Below are 19504 nucleotides of genomic sequence, written 5' to 3'. Positions count from 1 at the left end.
GCTGGCAAAATGTGTACAGTAATTACATACAAAAAATAAGTACTTAAAAAAATGTCAGTGCGATAATAAATGCTGCGGGCCTGTGCCGAGCTTTACGGTTTTCAAAATTAGAGACAACGTGGCAAGAAATAACAGAATAATGTGATAAATAAAACAAATTCAAGGCCCGAGAATTGTTTTCAGCTTCTTCTGTTTTCATTACGAGCTGCCAGACATTCAACAGAGTTTCCCACTATTTCTTTTTACAGCCAATGCATGTGCACAGTCAGACTGTGAGTCATGGCCTGAAAGACAGAAAGAAATAAAACAAATAGCCTCTGTGTTTTACAGATAAACTTATTCCACAACCCCGCTGCTGCAAAAGGCTTTGACTTCCTTGGACACGAGCCCCGTTCAACTAACTGTGTTTCCAGAAGTCAGGGAACCAGGCTGTGTGAGGCAAATTGCAATTGGAGTCATTATTGAAGTTTTCCACATTTTAGCGAGTCAAATTGATTTGATTTTATGTTTATATTCTGTACCAATATTCCCGGACAGTTACACTGTGGTTGTTGATTTTTTTCTCAGAGTAAATCATTATTAGGCTAAGAGATATTAAAGAGGCTACACCGACGGCAGATGGCACAGTGATCTATAAGATGCACGGACCAGTGCACCTGCTAACGAAAAGACTAGAGAATTACAATAAAAACGGTGTCATTCACAAACAGCCTGTACATGTGTCTGCAAGCAAAATGTATTTCTAGGTGAAGACTGATTATAATGTTAAAGAATATTAATTAATATTCATATTTTGTTATTATTATTATTTTATTAATGAAACAATGCCAAATAATATCTATGAGGTTATACAGGCCTGTGTGTTCTGCTGCAGAAGCCATTTATCCAGATGATTAAAAGGCAACGATAGATCAATGTTCATGCAATATTGGATAATTATTGTACGCTATTTATTAGTTACTGTATGTTAGTTAATTGCAAAACACAATTTTTGTTATTACTATTATCATATGAGACACTTTTGAATTGATTTTATTTGATATTATACAAATCCTGATAAGTTCGATTTTTTGTATGATGGTCCGTACAGTAATTGCTTTTTTTGAAACTCTAAAATTGTACGTAACACCAGGTAAAAATTATGCTTGCAACTCAACCTTTTTCACATTGATTATGTGTGAAAATAAATTAATAAATAATTAACTAAAATAGTATTAAATTGTGATAAAAATGTCCCTTGGTGTGTAGGCTCATTGTAAAACAGAAATTGTTGAAATGTCATTAAAAAAAGACATATGTCATTTTTAAAAACCCACGGGAAACACATGTCTTTTGATCTGACAACCCACGGGGAGCATCACTTACGGAGTTTACACCAATAACCGATGGCGACGGACAAACCACGAGAGGCCTTCAGCTTTACACAGAGGTCTGAGTGGAGGAGGTGGTCACCAAGGCAACAAGGACCATTTAAAAACACAATAAAATGCTGACTGTTAAAATTGAGGTTCCAGCAGGTTAATTAATTCACTTCTTATTAATGATACAAATGTTGCATATTAAACTCATATCAAACGCACAGAAGCACGACCGCACTGTCTTGTTTATTTAGCTTCTCCTCCTCCGCGTGTTACAGCCTCCACACGCACGCACCCACACCTACACGCATTCCCCGAGTCCGCACAGTCATCTAGCTGCCATGAAAGTGCACAGGATCATTTCCAAACGTGCACAGAGGGAAAATCCAGCTCATCCCTCAATTCACATTTCTCATATCTGTTTAGATTATTTATTGACTCAAGCGGATTGGGGTCGATCTGTCGCAGGCTTATTTACATTTACATTTACATTTTCACACCAAAACAACAGAGAGAATATTGGCCACAAACGTATTATCATCTAATTTATATGTATTTACATAAACCATGTCTATTTTCCTTAGGCCATTTTCAACATCGCATGGCTTCAGATTTTTTGGGGGGAAATATTTGTGTTATTGCGGTGAAACAGCTGAAATGTTTGAGCACAACAGTCAATGCAGTTGTAGCGTCAATAATGTCATAATGTACAATTATCTATTTTTTAATAAATGTTTGTATTAATAATTTGTTTATGATTTATTCCTCGTTGCTTTATCATGAAACAGAGATAATGTTGTGGACGAATGGGTCTGCTGTTTGAATAAATTGGGATTCTGACATAGGAATGACAGATGCTACGTGAAAAAGTTTGGATAACGCATTAATCATTTAGTTCAAATATTCGAAATCAGTAAAATACACAAAAAGTAAAAATTACACAAAATGAACGTTTTCCTTCTAGGCCGACGACCATATAGAGCAGCCCAGCAGCCTATAACATATTTTGGTAACGCCCAGTCTAATGGTGATCGCATGCACGAACACATTCTGAGGTCAGTCACTCTTCATGTTGCAGGATGATGGCTGCAGCGGGGACTCATGTAAAGCATGTAGGGTCGCTGTGTGAAAATGCGCACAATGCCACAGAGGGATGCTCCTCGCGCTCCTCCGCCCGAAGACATGATTCATTCTCGAGCTCCACTTTGACCACATAAGGCGGCACGAGCGGGCCCCACAGCAGGCGGGACCAGGGGGATAGTTCCGGGGGGCTGTGACCACTTGTGATTGGTTGCCCCGAGCTGTGATTGACAGGTCGCCTTCCCCGGCGCTCCTCTAAGCTCCAAGTAGTTGACACTCTCCAAAAGTGCGCACGGCTCTCACGGATAACGGAGACAGCGATACATCTCCTCCCGGCTCCCCGCGCTCCCTCTGCTGTCCCGGCCGGAGGACGGAGACGCAGACCCGCTCAGAGCTCCAGACTGTCCCCGTGGATTCTCTTATTTTTCCGTTTTGAACCTTTCTTGCTCCCTGCAAACTCGTGACGCCGCCTCGCTCTGTCACGACCCCGAGAGAGACATGGCAGAAAAGCGGCGGTCCCCGTGCGCACTGAGCGTCAAGGCGCACGCCTTCTCCGTGGAAGCGCTGATCGGAGCGGAGAAGAGGCGCAGGACGGACGGAGACGATGCTGTGTCCCCCGGCTACGAGGACGGGACCGATGTCTCTGATCTGACCGGGAGCCCGGTGCCGAGGGCTGACAGAGCGTGCACCAAGGAGCAGGGCAGCGAGGCTGAGTGTGCGAGTGACGGATCCCGTAAGTAAACATCAACAAATAAAAACAATCATAGCAAACAGAATTATTAAAATGACTTCGTCGCCTGGTGGAAATTGGCCTTTAAATGAGGCAACATTACCAAATCAGTTGTAACCACTAAAAAGGTCAAATAAATATTTTTAAAATGTCTATCTGTTATGTATTATGTAATTTCCCAATATGAGCTGTAGCTTTTTATATCTTACCTTTAAAATTAGACCATGCACATTTGTTGTCATATTATTATTCTCAGGGGGAAATTAAACTTGCATTTATAGCAACTTGCACATTTCCCTTCCACAATGAGAAGCACAGTTCTTTGTACCAGGCCTGCGCACTTCCCTCTGTTTACAGCCCATGGAAACCTCAGTAATAATCGTGGCTGAAAAGATGCAGATCGTGAAGTAAAACCAGGACAGGCTACATGGTCAGAGCCGCACAGTGGAAATGTGATATCATATCACGGCCCTGCTCTTGTAAATATGAGCGTGACTAATGTGAGACGCTTTATGAGTTTTGTTGCAATCATAAACACGCCAATTAGCAGCGTATAAAGGCAGAGAGACTCCCCCGGTACGAGGATCCTGAGAGGTCTGCAGCAGAGGATAAACCGACTGGCCCTGACGAATTAGGATTTTAAAAATCCGCTGCAAATTGTAAAATGCCCCTTGGCTGGGGGGGGTTTGCCTCTGTGTTACAGTTTGGCTCGTTAGGCCCAAGTCGAATGTGCATACATTTCCATTACTCGGTGAGGCCATGTGTTGAGCAGCCCAAATAACAAAAGCAGTGAGACACATAAACTCTAGTGGAGTGTCTAAACGTATTCTCTCTATATTAAAACTGATTTAAACCCAAGGACTCCATTATGGAAATCATTATGAAAACCATTGCTGTTCTGTGACGGACGCAGCTAGATTTCTAATATATGATGGTGTATATATTCAGTAATAAGTGCAGAGTACCTTAGTCTTAAGAGACATATATTTTCTTTCAGCCTTTTAGGGCACCAGAATTCAACATGAACACAATTATAGGTCTACTTAAAACATTTTACCTGCTTGAAATAATAACTGCAGTGAAATAAATTGTGTAGTAAAATTAGTCGTGTTTTTCGTATGGCTGCTGAAAATAGTCATTGCAAAATGACTGCTGCAATAACTCATATTCATATATAGACTATAGGCCTGAATGTGAATTGATGGAGTTTAAAACATCTTCTGTCCAGTATATATATCATAGCCCTGCTGTAATGTGTGTGTGTTTAAAATGTTCTGTATTCAAACTTGTGTATTTTCTACGAATCACACAACAAAAGCACGTTCGCCTTGTAGGAGAATAATTCTTGGTTTTGGGTGATTTGTTGTGTTTGTATCCAAACGTGTCATAATCTCTCGCCTCTTTCCGGTGCAGCGGAGAGCGAGGACGCGCTCCTGGAGAGCCCGCAGCCCGCGGCTGTGTGCACGGCGCCGGTCACAGCCACCGGAGACGAGGCCCGCGTGGACCTGCAGGGATCGGACCTGTGGAAGCGGTTCCACGAGATTGGCACGGAGATGATCATCACCAAGGCTGGACGGTGAGAAGGAGATCATATTGAAATCCGTAGTTCAATGCGCGAAATAATGCTCAGACATGAACTTTGCTTTAGAAAGAATAATATTATTATACTTTGGAAAATTAAAATATGCATACAATAAAAAAAATAAAAAATCAATTTAAATATGAAAAGAATAAATTAGACTAGACAATAATTTAAGAGTTATAAATAAGGCAAATCACCTGGTAATCATTAAAAATAATCACAATTTTTACTGTTGTTAAATGATTGTGTATAGATGATTTATTTGGTTTCCTTGTCAGGCGGATGTTCCCCGCAATGCGTGTGAAGATCACGGGCTTGGACCCACACCAGCAGTATTACATAGCCATGGATATAATCCCCGTGGACAACAAACGATACAGGTAAGAAAGCACGCACACACGCGCGCTCACACTGCGCAGTGCAAGCCAACGCAAACAGGGATGACAGAAACATGCACTCTGTCACTTTCAGGGCTTTAAAATTGACATTTAAATGGCCGCAGCTGCAAGTAAATATCATGAAGCTTTTATTGGTGGCAGATAACTTCGCATGCACGTCCTGCAGCAACGGGGATGTTGCATGAATGTTCGTCTTAATTTAGACTCACGCTCCTGCATGGGACAACCCTTTTTTTCGTCTTTCAAATGTGCAACCCCAGCTCTCCCTGTCCCTCCACAAATGGCGCCTGGCACCGGTGCTTTGTCACGGTGGTTTTGTCGTCCCTTTTGGAAAAAAAGGCCTTTTGGAGGCCTCGCATCTCCACCCTCGAAGGTCAAACCAACAAATGTTTTAATGCACAAGTAAACAGCGCGCAACTGCGATGGCACAAATGCAGCCAAGTCTTCGCATGCCATACACAGTGGCTCTGTCATTTGTAAAGACGTTTTTAGCAGTATGGTGGAGTAATTGCCTTTCATAGGAACATGCAGTCGCTCTGATAAGATATTGCATCTGAGCATAAAGGTTTGTGCACGCACAGCTCAGACCAGGCAGAGTCTGAAGCTTTAATCCCGACACAGCAGGTGATGATAGCTAAAGGTCATTGAAGATATAACCTATAACCTGCGATGTGCATGTTTCATCGTTTTAACTTGTGACATATTCAATGACAAATAACCGTAGTAAAAAAGGATTGGACTATACTTGAGATATGCACGATTTTGGGACTTGGCAGGACCATTTTTTTTAACATCTTAAAATAAATGTTGCAATAAGTGTTGCAAAAGAGAAAGGATGTTTAATTGATTGTGTTTATTATTCCCCTGTTAATAGGGCTTTTTTGGTCTTGTTGAGGGTTAAGGACAGGGGATGTCCCACCTTGTTAAGCCCTATGAGACAAATTGTGATTTGTGAATATGGGCTATGCACATCAAATGTGATTGAATTTGATTTATTATCTATATTCAAGGGATTTATCTGTATTATTATTACCAATATTATTGATGAACTTCATCTGTATTTTAACAATTTGTTTTGTGGTTGTGCAGCACTTTTAACTTTTTGTTGAAAACTGCAAATAGGTATTATTACTTTACTTGAAGGTTGAATGAGTCAGATAGGTTATCTGCAGTCAAATTAGAGTATAGGCCAATCAGATATCAAACAAGAGTTAAATAATACATGATCTCAATCTTTAAAAAACCCTCATATGGATTACCTATAATTATTATTGATGACAATTTATCACCAGTCATGTTTCTTGCTAAATCCTGCTGTTGTGGGAAGTGAAACGAGCAGCTATAAAATTGCAACCCTGTGACATTATGCTCCCTTTTTAAATCCCTGTGTGTTTTTGTGAAGGTATGTGTACCACAGCTCCAAGTGGATGGTAGCGGGGAATGCGGACTCCCCTGTGCCGCCCAGAGTGTACATTCACCCGGACTCCCCGGCCTCAGGAGAGACGTGGATGCGTCAGGTGGTCAGCTTCGACAAACTCAAACTGACCAACAATGAGCTCGATGACCAGGGACACGTAAGTGCCCCGACAGAGCCTTCAAACATATCCCTTTGTTATTATAGGCTATGTTTATAATATTCATATTGTCACACTTTAATCTTTCTTTAATTTCAAACTTGGATTAGATTTTTCTAATGGGTTTGCTCATTTTAAACATGTTATTATTATTATCATCAAAAAGTCAAATTTTACAAGACAATAAAAGACGCCAACTGTATTTTTGTGCAGCATTTTCCTAATTATTGCACGTACAATATTTGTAAGTAAAAAGTGTGTGTGTTTCTTTGTGTGTGCATGCATCTAGCATCTCTTTTCCCACTTATGTGCATGTTCATTATCCAATAATCATGTTTTATAGTTGTAAACGATCTTAAATTGTGTTAAAGTAATTTCAAATTAAAAGAGTAATTTTCTCTTCTTGTTCAGATCATTCTACACTCCATGCACAAGTACCAGCCGCGGGTCCATGTGATCCGAAAAGAGTGTGGAGAGGAGCTCTCCCCAGTGAGAGCCGTTCCTGCTGGGGCAGGCACTCGCACCCTCTCCTTCCCTGAGACTGTGTTCACCACAGTCACAGCATATCAGAATCAACAGGTAGCACAACTCACGTCAACATGACTTACATTTCCCCTTTAAAACAAAACTTAAATCATTTTTGTATTGTTTGGTGGCAACGTCTCATAAGGTTGAAAATACACTTCTGCTACACTGTTCTCTTTAGCTATACTTTCCAGACAGAACAGGACTACACAATTTTGGAATAAGAAACAGTTTCAATTTCTGCATGATATTAATTTTATGATTTTCACCTTGGTCTGGTTTGCATTTTAAGAACAGTCCACATGCATGACTGTGTGTGTGTGTGTGTGTGTGTGTGCGTGTGCGTGTGCGTGTGTGTGTGTGTGTGTGTGTGTGTGTGTGTGTGTGTGTGTGTGTGTGTGTGTGTGTTTGTTTGTTTCTTACAAAACACAGGCCTCCAGTTCATTAATTTGTTCTAGAGGGAGTTGTACTTACCAACTGTTTCATATTTTCTGGATTTCCCCCACAAATTTGTCATCTTTGGGAAAATAACGTTTTTGTATTCTTGCACTGGACCAGTCAAAATGAGCTTTGAAGTAGTTAGTTGGGATTGTCTGACCCTACAATGACGGCTGGAGTCGGAACATGGTGGCGATGCCTATAAAAGTCCCTTTGGACGTGGGTCACAGAGCTGGGCCTTAAACACCACCCACAGCCTGAGCAGCCCCACAGACATTAACCGACACGAATGCTCACACATTCACAAATTCACATGTAAGTGCAGGGAAATAGTAGAACACATGCAAACAAGTGGCACAATAAAGAGCTAACTATGCCCATGAATGTATTTATTAATAGATGATTTCCACTCTACTGTTACCATGGACTTTGTGCGAACTAAATGTTTGGAAATAATCAAGACTTTTATTTTGCCTTTCAGATAACAAGGCTGAAAATTGACAGAAACCCATTTGCCAAAGGCTTCAGAGACTCTGGCAGAAACCGGTGAGTTAATTTCAACCACAGAGATTTTCACATTATCTACTGCATTAGGGATAATGTGGGATGCATTGCTGCATTATATTCTGGCTTCTTTGTGGTTTTTGTCACGGATATTTCAGTCTGTTTTAATGGGGAGCAAAGCTGTTTTTTTTTTTAAAAACATTTTTAATGGAAAATGTGCTATGGCTCCCCATTAAATCTGTGCTAACTGGCAGAAAAGAAAAATACTTATGTGGCATACATTATTATGGTTTTATCGTATTAATTGGTGATGCATTTTCTTTTAAATGTGCTAACTTTAAAGCCACGTTAATTCCTACAATCGCATAGTTAGAGGCACATGCTCTGACGGGGAAAAATCTAACCTCAACTGCAAACCTAAATGGAGCGTCAGATTCCAGCCTGCCTCGTAACATAAACATCAACAGCAAAATAATAAAAGTCAAGAGTCTCCTGAAGAAAATCTGTATAAACACATTTCTAAACATATATAAACACAGCATTAAAACAACACGGCAGTAAAACTCCAACAGTCTCCAAACAGCTACTCCCCTGAGGCCTCATAGAAATCATTAGAGAGGAGAGGAGAGCAATGGGGGCGAGCAGGAGAGAGGGGAGGAGAGGGAACGTATGGGACAGAGCGTTAGGAAGGTAAAGAACGGCCAACGGGACAACCGAGGGGCCGTGACTGCTGACCCTATAAAAGTAAACCTCAGGAAGGCCGAAAAAAATCTTCCCCTTAAATATTACAGGAAGAGTTAAACAGTTTGCTAAATAAACTTCGGCTCTGATAGGCGACTCTGGTGCACACCAGAGTCGCTCCGGGCAGCTTGTCTAAATTATCACCGTGGCTACAACCCCGCGGGGGGGAGGACTTTTATCCTCACGCTAACGAGGGGTAACAGAGCACTTGCATTACTCCGCCACAGCAACCTTCTGCCCCACCTAGAGGAGGAGGGCGACGCAGATTTGGGGGGAAGGGGAGTCCCACCTCATAAATCCTTGCTGCGGCTTCCTGCTCCTTCGTCCTGATTCGCCCGTAAAAGCCGTGTGAAAGCAATTACCTCAGAGCACCCGGCTGGCGGCAGCCAATCGCAACACAGCGTTTATGCCCCTCATTACCTGCAGTCTCCATGGAGATGGAGAGTGAGGCCCCACAGACTAAGATGGCCGCCAGGTGTTTGGCGTAATGTAAGACCACGAAAGCATGCTGGGAACAAGCAGCTGCAGCTGCATCAGTGACTACACAGAGTGCAGGACTGGAATTTCCGATCCAAATGATTCTGTGATGATTTGTCTGTGATTCTGATGTATGTGTGTTAACGAGTGCATTTGTGTGTGTTCTGCAGGATGGGTCTGGAGGCTTTGGTCGAGTCTTATGCATTCTGGCGTCCTTCTCTGCGAACGCTCACATTTGAAGACATCCCTGGCATGGCCAAGCAAGGTAGAGTGAACTAACACTAGTGTTCTAGATACTGAGGACAAGTCAATTTATACATGGTAATAATTGTTATGCAAAAAGTAGTTTCCCTTGTCAAAGTCACTCTGTATGTTCAACTGTCCACCATTTACCTTCAAACAAGAGGTTTTGCTAAGTTGTCATAATACTTTAATACTTTTTGCCTCTGAGTGCTAACAGTCACATTGCATAATCATCACTACCATCTGCAATCTGATGCCTAACCAAAAGACAATGTTCCAGCCATCGCATTAGAGGGGTGTGATTTACGTGTTCAATAATCCAGTATGACCCTAGATGATATAAAAATGTAAATGGCCATTTATAGGAAAACGGTTCCTCACTCGATAGATAGACTAATACCTCATCTCAGGGCATCATTTCATTCTAACAGTTGATTCGTGTATCTGTAGTTGATTTAAGCATTGAAGCCAATGACCAACTCTGAGTGGTGGATGTGGTGGATGTGTTGATTTCATTCTTCTGTTTCTCTGGCTCTGTTTCTGTAGGAATCCCAGGAGCTCATGGAGGGGTCGGAGCAACATCTCACTTGCTCTCCACGTCCCCATGCTCCTCACCTTTCCAAGTTTGCCCTCTCAGCCCACCTGACTACACCTGCAGTCGACCTACACACCCCCTCCATCGGTTCAGCAACGCCCACGAGCCATACCCACCTCCCAGAGGTCCATCGGCGTATGACGGTGAAGGATTCTGTACCCTGCCTCTTCCTGCTTCTCAACTTGGCTATCTATCCAACCACAACCCGCAGGGTTACGCTGGTCTTCGCCTCCACACACCGCCCTACAGCCTGTACGGTTACACATTCCCTCCATCACCGCGCCTCGCTGCCAGCCCTGATAAAATGGCTGCTGCAACTGCCAATCATCAGAGTCCCTTCCTTGGCTCGTCTCCTAGTGGGACTCTAACGGACAGTCTGGGTGTGCTCAGTGGAGGACAGCAGGGCTTTTTGTTTGACTCTCGGACTTTAGGACTAGCAGGTACCCAACCAGGAGGTGGGGCCTCACAGGTCACTGCCCACATGGGCTGATTTTGATACTGGACGTCTAGGTTGTCACGAAAACAATATGACACCCTGGAATGGGTGTAAGTTGCTTTTGGTTGAGACAGTTCTACAAATTAATCATCCATGTGCTGAACAGGCATTGAGCTGAAGTGGACAAAGAGAAGATTGACAGATCGAGCTATCGTTTCTGTGAGCATGCAAGCTTGTCAAAGCTCCTTTAACTGCATGTGCAGCTGCAGTGTTCACTAAACGAAGAAATATCCTGCAGCTTTGATTAAGGAGTCCAAGCAATGCAACTCAGCGACTGAACTGGGACTGAATATGGATAGGGCCGACAGAGAGCTGGCCCAGACACTCAAAGCAAGCACTTCAACCCCTGGCAGGAGGCCCTGAAGCAGTATTATACTCACACAGCATTCTGCACGGCCTCTATGATCTCCCCTACTTTGAAAGGAGTAACTGAACACTATTTTTTAACTTTCTTTTTAAAGAGATATTTCGACTGATTTCCTTTAGTCAATTAAATTATCTGTCTCAGTAAATGCCTGCCAGTGTTCTTGATCAATTCTTTGAATTAAAAACAAATCCACTTAGTAATATGCACTACAGACAGGGTCTTTTCACCACTCAGACTGAAACCAACAAAAAACTTCACCAGGAGCCTGTCACATACTAACATGATGACATCACTGCCATAAGAAACCAAGGGAGATATGTCTGTGACAGTTATGGACTGACAAGGTTAAAGCTGTGGGAGAGCGACCGATGACGGACCGATCTATAAATTCTATGTCTGGTTTGACAGATGATGCAGCTGTTTGGAAGTCAGGCTGAAGAACGTCTTTCCTTATGTGACACAGATGTAACTGCACATGATGGCTCTGTATATAGCGGGGTGGAGAGGAGAGATGTGTATATAAAAGGCTGTGTGACCCTTCGCACTTAGAAACCCCAACGCACCTGCTTCTGCTCTTTAGACTGGGTCAGGTACAGCCAGCCCTGAACTTGACTGAAAAGCTTTTTTGTTTCTTTGCAAATATGGGATATATCGGCACGCTGTTTGGCCGAGGACATTAACGTGATCTTTGACCTTTTTGAGCCAAATAAAATATATCTATTCATAAGACAATGTTTATATGTAGCCTGATCAATATTTTCTAATTTAACTGATTTCAGATGGTGTAGTGACGATTATAAGTGTATGTGAATTTTTTGCACATATTGTTTCACTAAAGTAATCACAATATTTCCATATGAAAACAACGTATTTGCTGGGTCGCTTTTTGTTAGTGTGTGTTTGTCTGTGTGTGTGTGTGTGTGTGTGTGTGTGTGTGTGTGTGTGTGTGTGTGTGTGTGTGTGTGTGTGTGTGGGTGAGGCTATAGATGCCAGACAAATGAAAAATACCACAGGAGACAAAAACAGTTCCCAGGCACACGTAAACACACACACACACACACACAAAATTAAATATTTATTGTGTAATGGCCATACAAATTAAACTTATAACTACACATCCGCTGAACTGACTAGTCACATGATTTACATGACACGTTTTGGTTTGGTTAGTCAACACAATTGTTTGGTGGTTAAGAATTGGTTTTAAGGTCAGAATTAGATTTATGTTAGGGTTAGGCAATCATCATGGTTAGGACATTTAAATGTGATGTTTAAGGTTAGGTAATTATATCAATGAGTTTCCTCACAACCATATAAAGACCAGCATGCACGTGTGTGGTGTGTGTGTGTGTGTGTGTGTGTGTGTGTGTGTGCGTGCGTGCGTGCGTGCGTGCGTGCGTGCGTGCGTGTGTGTGTGTGTGGTTGAACAGGTGGTTGAGTTGTCAGCGAGTGTGTGACCTCACAGTCTCAAAGTTCATGTCGATCCCTGAGAATGGACCCCCCCGCCCCCTCCTCAACCCAAATTCATACTACTCTGCTGAAAGCACAAGCCAAGACTTTTCAGAGAGCTGCCACTCAAACTTTGGAATTTGAACCTATTTTAACACCTGAACAAGCACACTCACCAAAGTCTACGAAAAAAACAAGACAAAAACAGAGAAACCTCTGGATCCGTCAAAACCATTTATTCTGTACATTGGTTCTCAATATCGGATTTGAAAATGATAAGTCATTCACAACACACTGGCTACTATCATATTTGGTATTGAAGGGGCTTTGTAATAAACCTACAAAAATAAGAATGAGATAAAACAGAAGACTGCACTCTATGAAGCTGCTCTATAAGTCTCAGTAATTAATTTCAGATAAACTCAAAACAAAACACATTAACAGTCCTGGAGCCGACAAACACAGTAGTTAGTTTCCTCAGTTAGTTTAGCACCACCATTACCAAAAATAGGCCACATACTTTCTTGATCCAAATATATGGTGGCACCACAAAATATGAAACTGAATCTTCTGCATTTTAAAGATGCAGGTCATTTTTTCTTGTGGGCTCTGCGCAATTAAAATTCTCATGACACGAATCTTGATATATATTCCAACGTGGTGGAGCTGCCCTTGTTCTTAAACTTCCCCTCGACTGCAAAGTAGATCTGTTGATCTGCAGCTCCTAACTGAATTCTCACAAACAGATTTTTCACCTTCCCCAATTATTCATCTCAATATTTGCTGAGTCTCTCCTCTCTCCTGCCACCCACTTCCTCTTCAGCTCCTCTGCCCCCCAGCCTCAGGTGTCTACTAAGGAGAGGAACACATGTGAGGAGGGAGAGGAGGGGAGAGAGGACGGAAGCGGGGGGAGGAGAGCTTATTTTAGAACCCAGGAATGATTGGCTTGTTGTTTCTGAGTGACAGGGGATGGGACCCCTGCCTGGTGCATCCGTACCACACACACAGACGCACACACAGTGCAATGGAGACAGAAACATGCATATTTTAACACAAAAGCACAAATGGCTCAGTGTTCTTCTTGCTTTTACATCCTTTAAAAACTTGGTAGACGTTCTAACTGAAAGATAAAAGTTTAAAACTGCGGAACAGACATGCTCATATATTCAAGCGACACACTTCAGCATGGTGTCAGTGTTCCAGTGATTCCCGGCTGAGGTGGGGACATTAACACTTGTGTACGACCAGGTGCCGACGTGACAGAACTGTCACGCTATCCTCCTGGAGGGGGAGGACGGGAGGAGGTGGAAAAGGAGGGCAGGGAGCAGAGAACAGGAGCAGCATGTGTGTGTTCACGATTTGTACAACGTTTGTTTTCTTTATCGGTGACTCTGGGCATTTTTAGGATGATATTCAAACTTAAATCAGAATTAAAATGTGCACTCAAACAAGAGTCTTCCTTATGATGTCCCACTAATCCAAACTGGCAGAACCATATGGATGTCAGTGCCATGGGTAATATTTCAGTGCATCTGTCACACTAACTTTGGAATTTATGTACGGATGGAAACTTTAGTGTGAAGGTGGCGAAAGAGAAAAGGTCAGTAGGTCGCCACAGTCAGTGCAATTCATCCCCTGGAGACGAGAAAGATTCCCATCACATTTAATGTCAACCTTACCATGACGTGGCTGTACTATAGCTTGTAAACAACTTTGCCCAAAGGCGGCTTTTTTAGGGATATCTAAACTTTAAATTATATAATAATAATAATTAAATCAATAATCAGCCTACAGCAAAAGTGAGAATTTATTGTAGAACTCAAAATGGATCAAAATGGTGGACAAACAAACAGAACAAATACAACTACTATTGCCACCCTAAGGCCTCATCATCTTCCATACATCCATACACTTATTTACTTCCTACACCACTGTACTTTTCAAAGTACTTTTTTATACATTTAAATTAAATAACAAAAATTAACAAAGAGACACAACATTAATCCCAAACAACAAGAAACAAACAAAAACTTGATCATCCCAAAAAAAAAAGGCCTCTTTCTAACGCAGGACATTCATCCACTTTAAATGTAAAATGATGCATTGCCGAACTGCATCGTGGTTCTGTCGTGTCACTCTCTGTACGGCAGCAGTTGAGAAGAGCTCAAATTTCCATGCGGCAACAGAGGCACCAGCCAATTAAAACGGGTTTAAGCAAATACTCAAGCACAGGCGCTAGCCAATCAAATCGTAAGAGGAGGCAAAGACAGCTGCCTAGTGTGTGTTCATCTGGTTGTGGATTTTATTTCCCTGCGTACTTTTCTTTAGCGTTGAATTAATAGCTAGCATGGCATGTTAGCATAAGGCCAGCTATGTTATATGTACCAAGCATGACACTGGGATTGTTGTCACTATTACGTTCGTACCAGCACCAAGCGTCAGGTACGCCCATCGCCAAGTGTTACCACGTATGATTCCAGCATAATGGACAAAAAAAAGATTATAGATCCGACACACAAAAATAACTATTAGGTAAACCAGTTCTCCAGACAGTTACAACATTTTTGCACAAAAATATTTTGCTTGAAATGTAATGCCACTGAAATTATGTTTAGTTTTCATCAGCATATTAAACAAAATATTTCAACAGCAAAAATAAAAAGCAAGACCCCCCTGTGGTATATAAAGCCCTCTTAGGACATGTAGATGCCATTTGGCAACTAATACTAAAACTAAAACCTAGCAGCAACACTATGCTTTAAGATACAGTTTGTCTAAGGTTAGGCCACAAAAGACTTGGTTTAGCGAAAGATGTTTATTTTTGTTACTGAAAAAGTTAAGGGTGATTTAAAGCAAGAGCTGTGGTGTGAACATGGTTTCACAGTATAAAAGTCAAACTCCTCAATCAACTCTCTGGAGAAGAGAGCGGGGTTTGGCTGATAACCTAAACGCATTTTTGTTTGTTGACTGGTATTTTAATGTGTCATCACAATGGATGTCATAGTAATATGAATCGCTATGTTTCGGGTCTCAATCTTTGCATGTAATGTCTATTATTATCTAAAGTAGACTATGTTGATTTACTGTTAACATTAGCTACATATAAATACACATTTAGCTGCGCTGCCAGAGCCTCTGATCAGGACACTGAATATTCCCAAAGCTCGGAGGCATCAAATGTAAGCTGAAAGATATCGGGCTTAATGCTAGTGTGTGTTTGCATGTGTGTATTTTCAAGCCAGCTCAGGCTTACGAATGTAGACGTACACTATTAAATTAATGAGAGTGAGAGCAAGCGAAGGAGAATGTTCGGGGGTGCACTGGCTCATGTACACACACACCAGTGCTTTGCCTGGTTGCATTGTTAGAACATGAAGTCTTTTATTTTGCTCTTGTTGCTTGGCACTGATTATTACAAGCAGCAGCACTTCTGACCTTTCCTTCCACAGTGTTTACACAAACAGTAACAGTTCACACATTAACTCCACAAACCATCATGAGGGGCACCGCACTTTAATATGATAATACTGTACAAACAAATTTGGATTAAAAGACTGTGTGCTACATTAAATATGAGCTCTAAGTTGGGAAAACTGCTAATGAGAATTGCTTTAAAATGTTTCCCATGTCCAGTATGATGGTCTGTATTGCATTCTCAAAGAGTGAGCCTTGGCAAGTGGAATAAACCTATTTACCATTTCTTTCTCCAACACCCGCCTCCCCCATCCCCCCACCCCCCACCCCCCCGGGGACAGGCAACCCCGAGCACAGAAGTTAGCATTTGCATAGAGGCCAGTTATGTGGTTTTAGAGTCCTATGTGATTGAAGCAAGCATTAACATAAGGGCCAGCGGCATGACCACGTGGTTGAGCGTGCTCAGAAGGGAGTTATGGCGTGCTGTACGTGACAGAGCATAATAAACCAGGGAGTCCACAGGTGAGGTCATATTGGGCAGTGACAAGAAAGTTCCCTGCAGCACAGAAGAAAAAGGTTTTGGCAAAGAGACCTGCAACCGTCTGAGGCAAAAATGCATGAGCAGCATATTAGAATTACAAATGGTGGTTTAGAAGAGCCTATCATGAAATAAAGGAAACATTTTCTGATTGAAAAAAGGGACTTTCATAGCCTTTTCCAAAACTGAATCTTGTGATAAGCTTATAATATTGTAGTCAAACACTTGACTATTTCTCACTTTAAGGAGACAGATATTTACTGGGGACTAAATATTGGGGCAACGAGGCTGTTGTGCCCTTGCTGCTGTTCCAGTAAGTGCACCTGTGCTGCGGGGGGCTTCAGCAGGTGCTGTGAGCTGATGATGTTGCAGGCTCAGCTCAGCTACGCCTGCGTGACCTGTTAATGGCCTTGTGGGGATTTGATGACAGTTGCAAGAATCTGAGGCTCAGGGTGTCCTTTACAGCCGTTAAATCTTTGTCATCAAATCTGCCCGCACTAAGCTGATTTATGGTCTGCTCCGCAGGGCATGTATCTCAGTACCCCCTATTAGACACCCCGTGAACTCTGATCTATGAAGGGGGGTGTTGAGAAATAATTATGACACAATATTTTCCTGTAATCGTTCCATGTCAACAATGAGGACGATAGGCGCCTCCAATGACTCTCTCTTCAGTTCTGTAGCGCACACACACACACACACACACAGACACACACACAGACACAGTGTAACTCATGCAAATACACATGTAGACTTGTATGTAACGCTGTGTACTTATGTCAGAAAGTGAGAAGGTCTGATAGACTGAGTGTCGAGCCAAAAGGAGAGGAGAGGCTCTGCGGTGTCTTGTAAATGTCTGTCAGTTCTTTAACCATGTGGTCTGTGACTTTGTATAAGTTCTCCGGCCAACAAATTGCAAAATGCAGGACAGATATTCACAGCTGCCTTAGCCGGCCAGTTTTAAGGGCTGAAGACTTTTTGGAAACTTGAATTGACACTTGACCCAAGCACCTGCTCGGCAGTGGTACCAAAGAAAAGAAGAAAAAAATATGTTATTGTTAAGAGAAATTTAACCACTGTGACTTTAAAATTAAAAAGTATATTTTGACATAGTTCTATAAGTAAAAACAAATTTGTTCTGTTCCAGATGTGGGTGACATTGGTAATAATGCAAATTATTCAAATTCAGTCGTGCATGATAACATAAGCAACAGTTTGCCATGCAGTTTAATTAATTTGTCTAGATAGGGACATTACACCTATACACACTTTACATTAATGTAAAGTGTGTGTGTGTGGATGGCTATTGACTACATCTGATTTTCACGCAGGAGATTAGAGATGCAATAAACTGCTTTATTTTTCGTTCAGGGAATTTAAAAAAATGTCCCATTAGACATGAAAAACCATTGTCATTTGAGGTTTGTGCAGAAACATCCGACATCAACATTCCTGTGATAGGGTTGGCCAAATAACTTTACAGGTTAAAGGTCACCAATTTGAACAAATGACACATGTCAAGTAGCTAGTTCACACGAGATATAGCAACAAAAGCAACAGCCAAATCCTGTTGACCTTTTCGGATATATATATATATATATATATAATATCTGAAGAAACAATGAGTTAATTCAGTGTAAATTTAGTGGATGATGCATGTGTCGCATGGTGATGATTGTTGATTGAATTTTAAGACTAAATTTAAGCTAGACTAAGTGCTTTTTATACAAATAATCTCTTTACAATAAAGTGAATATTTAAAGCATGAGATTAAAAATATGCACGGTCAGCAATAGAAACCTTGCAGAAATAGTCTGTGTTCCAGTAGTAATTAAACTGTAAGACTTTAAGACGTACGGGTAGGCAGTGTGCTGGTTACTGATCCACAGCAGACACTGCTGGAGGTGACTTACAGGGTCATGCCTGTGTGTGTGTACGTGTATATGTTTTGTGTGTGTGTGTCTGTGTGTGTGTGTGTATGTGTCCATGTAACAAAAATACTGCCCCTTCCTGGGGCCCATCTCCCATATTCTGCTGCTAATAGGAAAAGTGCGTGCGAGTGTCCGTGTGTGTGTCTGTTTGTGTCTGTAGCCCTTGCCTGACCGTGGCCCTGTCCAAGACTTAGCATGCTCATTTATAGCCAAGCAGCCCATCAATCTTAATAGAGTAGAGAAGTGCAAAGAGCCGATGAAACGCCAGACATGATCACTATTCACTCAATGGGGGCGAAGAGAGAGGGAGGTGCAGGAGCAGGGAGTTGCAGGGAAAGATGAGAGGAGGGGTAGATGAAGGACGCAGGGTGAGGGAGCACACAGGGAGTGAAAGTGAGGAGGAAGGGAGTGGGGAAGAAGGATGGGGTGAGAAAGAGCGAGGAGGCGAGTTGTTTATCCCTGTAGGTGATAATAATGATCTGATCGTCTCTCTCTTCTGTCTGCGTCTCCTTGTTTGAGTGACGGCCAGCAGAGCCACGTGAAAACTGCCCAACACGACAAAGTGAGGGAAACATCGGATGCATGTTGTTGCTTTGTGTGTCTCTCACACACTTTTATACAGAATCGTTGTCTTCTTTATTCTTTGACCTTGCTCGCACCACATACTATGTTGTTGGTGGAGTTGGACAGGTCACACGCCAAGACTTAGATCATACTGTGCTCTGTGGACGTGGTGTGGCCATAGTGAGACCTGGTCTGGAATGGGCTGGTGTGTGTGTGTGTGTGTGTGTGTGTGTGTGTGTGTGTGTGTGTGTGTGTGTGTGTGTGTGTGTGTGTGTGTGTGTGTGTGTGTGTGTGTGTCAGTGGAGGTAGCAGGTCTGCTGAGAGGTGGGGAATGGCGAGAGGATATTTGGCAATGTGCTGCGAGACTGTGCTGACACAGGACACTGCGTCTTCATACAACAGAGCTGTCACGCTCTCAGGGCACGAGGTGCCTGAGGGATTCAGTAAGTCAATATTTACAGATTGACACCGGCCATGTTTACCTGCTAACATCTTGATAC

At 42.2% G+C, this 19504-nt stretch overlaps 1 protein-coding gene across 1 annotated transcript; it reads left to right on the top strand.

Annotated features, from left to right (window-relative positions):
• The first annotated feature begins 2707 nt into the window (after positions 1-2707).
• On the top strand, positions 2708-11835 carry tbx18 (T-box transcription factor 18). Its single transcript, XM_034580069.1, has 8 exons — positions 2708-3171; positions 4582-4744; positions 5029-5130; positions 6551-6722; positions 7134-7301; positions 8167-8231; positions 9578-9672; positions 10197-11835. The coding sequence occupies exons 1-8, from the start codon at positions 2937-2939 to the stop codon at positions 10733-10735; spliced, it is 1539 nt and encodes a 512-aa protein (XP_034435960.1). The 5' UTR covers positions 2708-2936; the 3' UTR covers positions 10736-11835.
• Positions 11836-19504: the final 7669 nt, after the last annotated feature.

The sequence above is a fragment of the Hippoglossus hippoglossus genome, chromosome 24 (genome assembly GCF_009819705.1).
Source record: "Hippoglossus hippoglossus isolate fHipHip1 chromosome 24, fHipHip1.pri, whole genome shotgun sequence".
Lineage (NCBI taxonomy): Eukaryota > Metazoa > Chordata > Actinopteri > Pleuronectiformes > Pleuronectidae > Hippoglossus > Hippoglossus hippoglossus.
The sequence above is the reverse complement of the archived record's forward strand: the minus strand, read 5'-3'. Positions and strand labels throughout refer to the sequence as shown.

Excerpts from the sequence above, each read along its gene's own strand:
- tbx18 (XM_034580069.1), top strand. The coding sequence starts at position 2,937 with ATGGCAGAAAAGCGGCGGTCCCCGTGCGCACTGAGCGTCAAGGCGCAC. Across the intron at positions 6,723-7,133 it reads AGCTCGATGACCAGGGACAC|ATCATTCTACACTCCATGCA; the intron begins GTAAGTGCCCCG and ends CTTCTTGTTCAG. Across the intron at positions 8,232-9,577 it reads AGAGACTCTGGCAGAAACCG|GATGGGTCTGGAGGCTTTGG; the intron begins GTGAGTTAATTT and ends TGTGTTCTGCAG.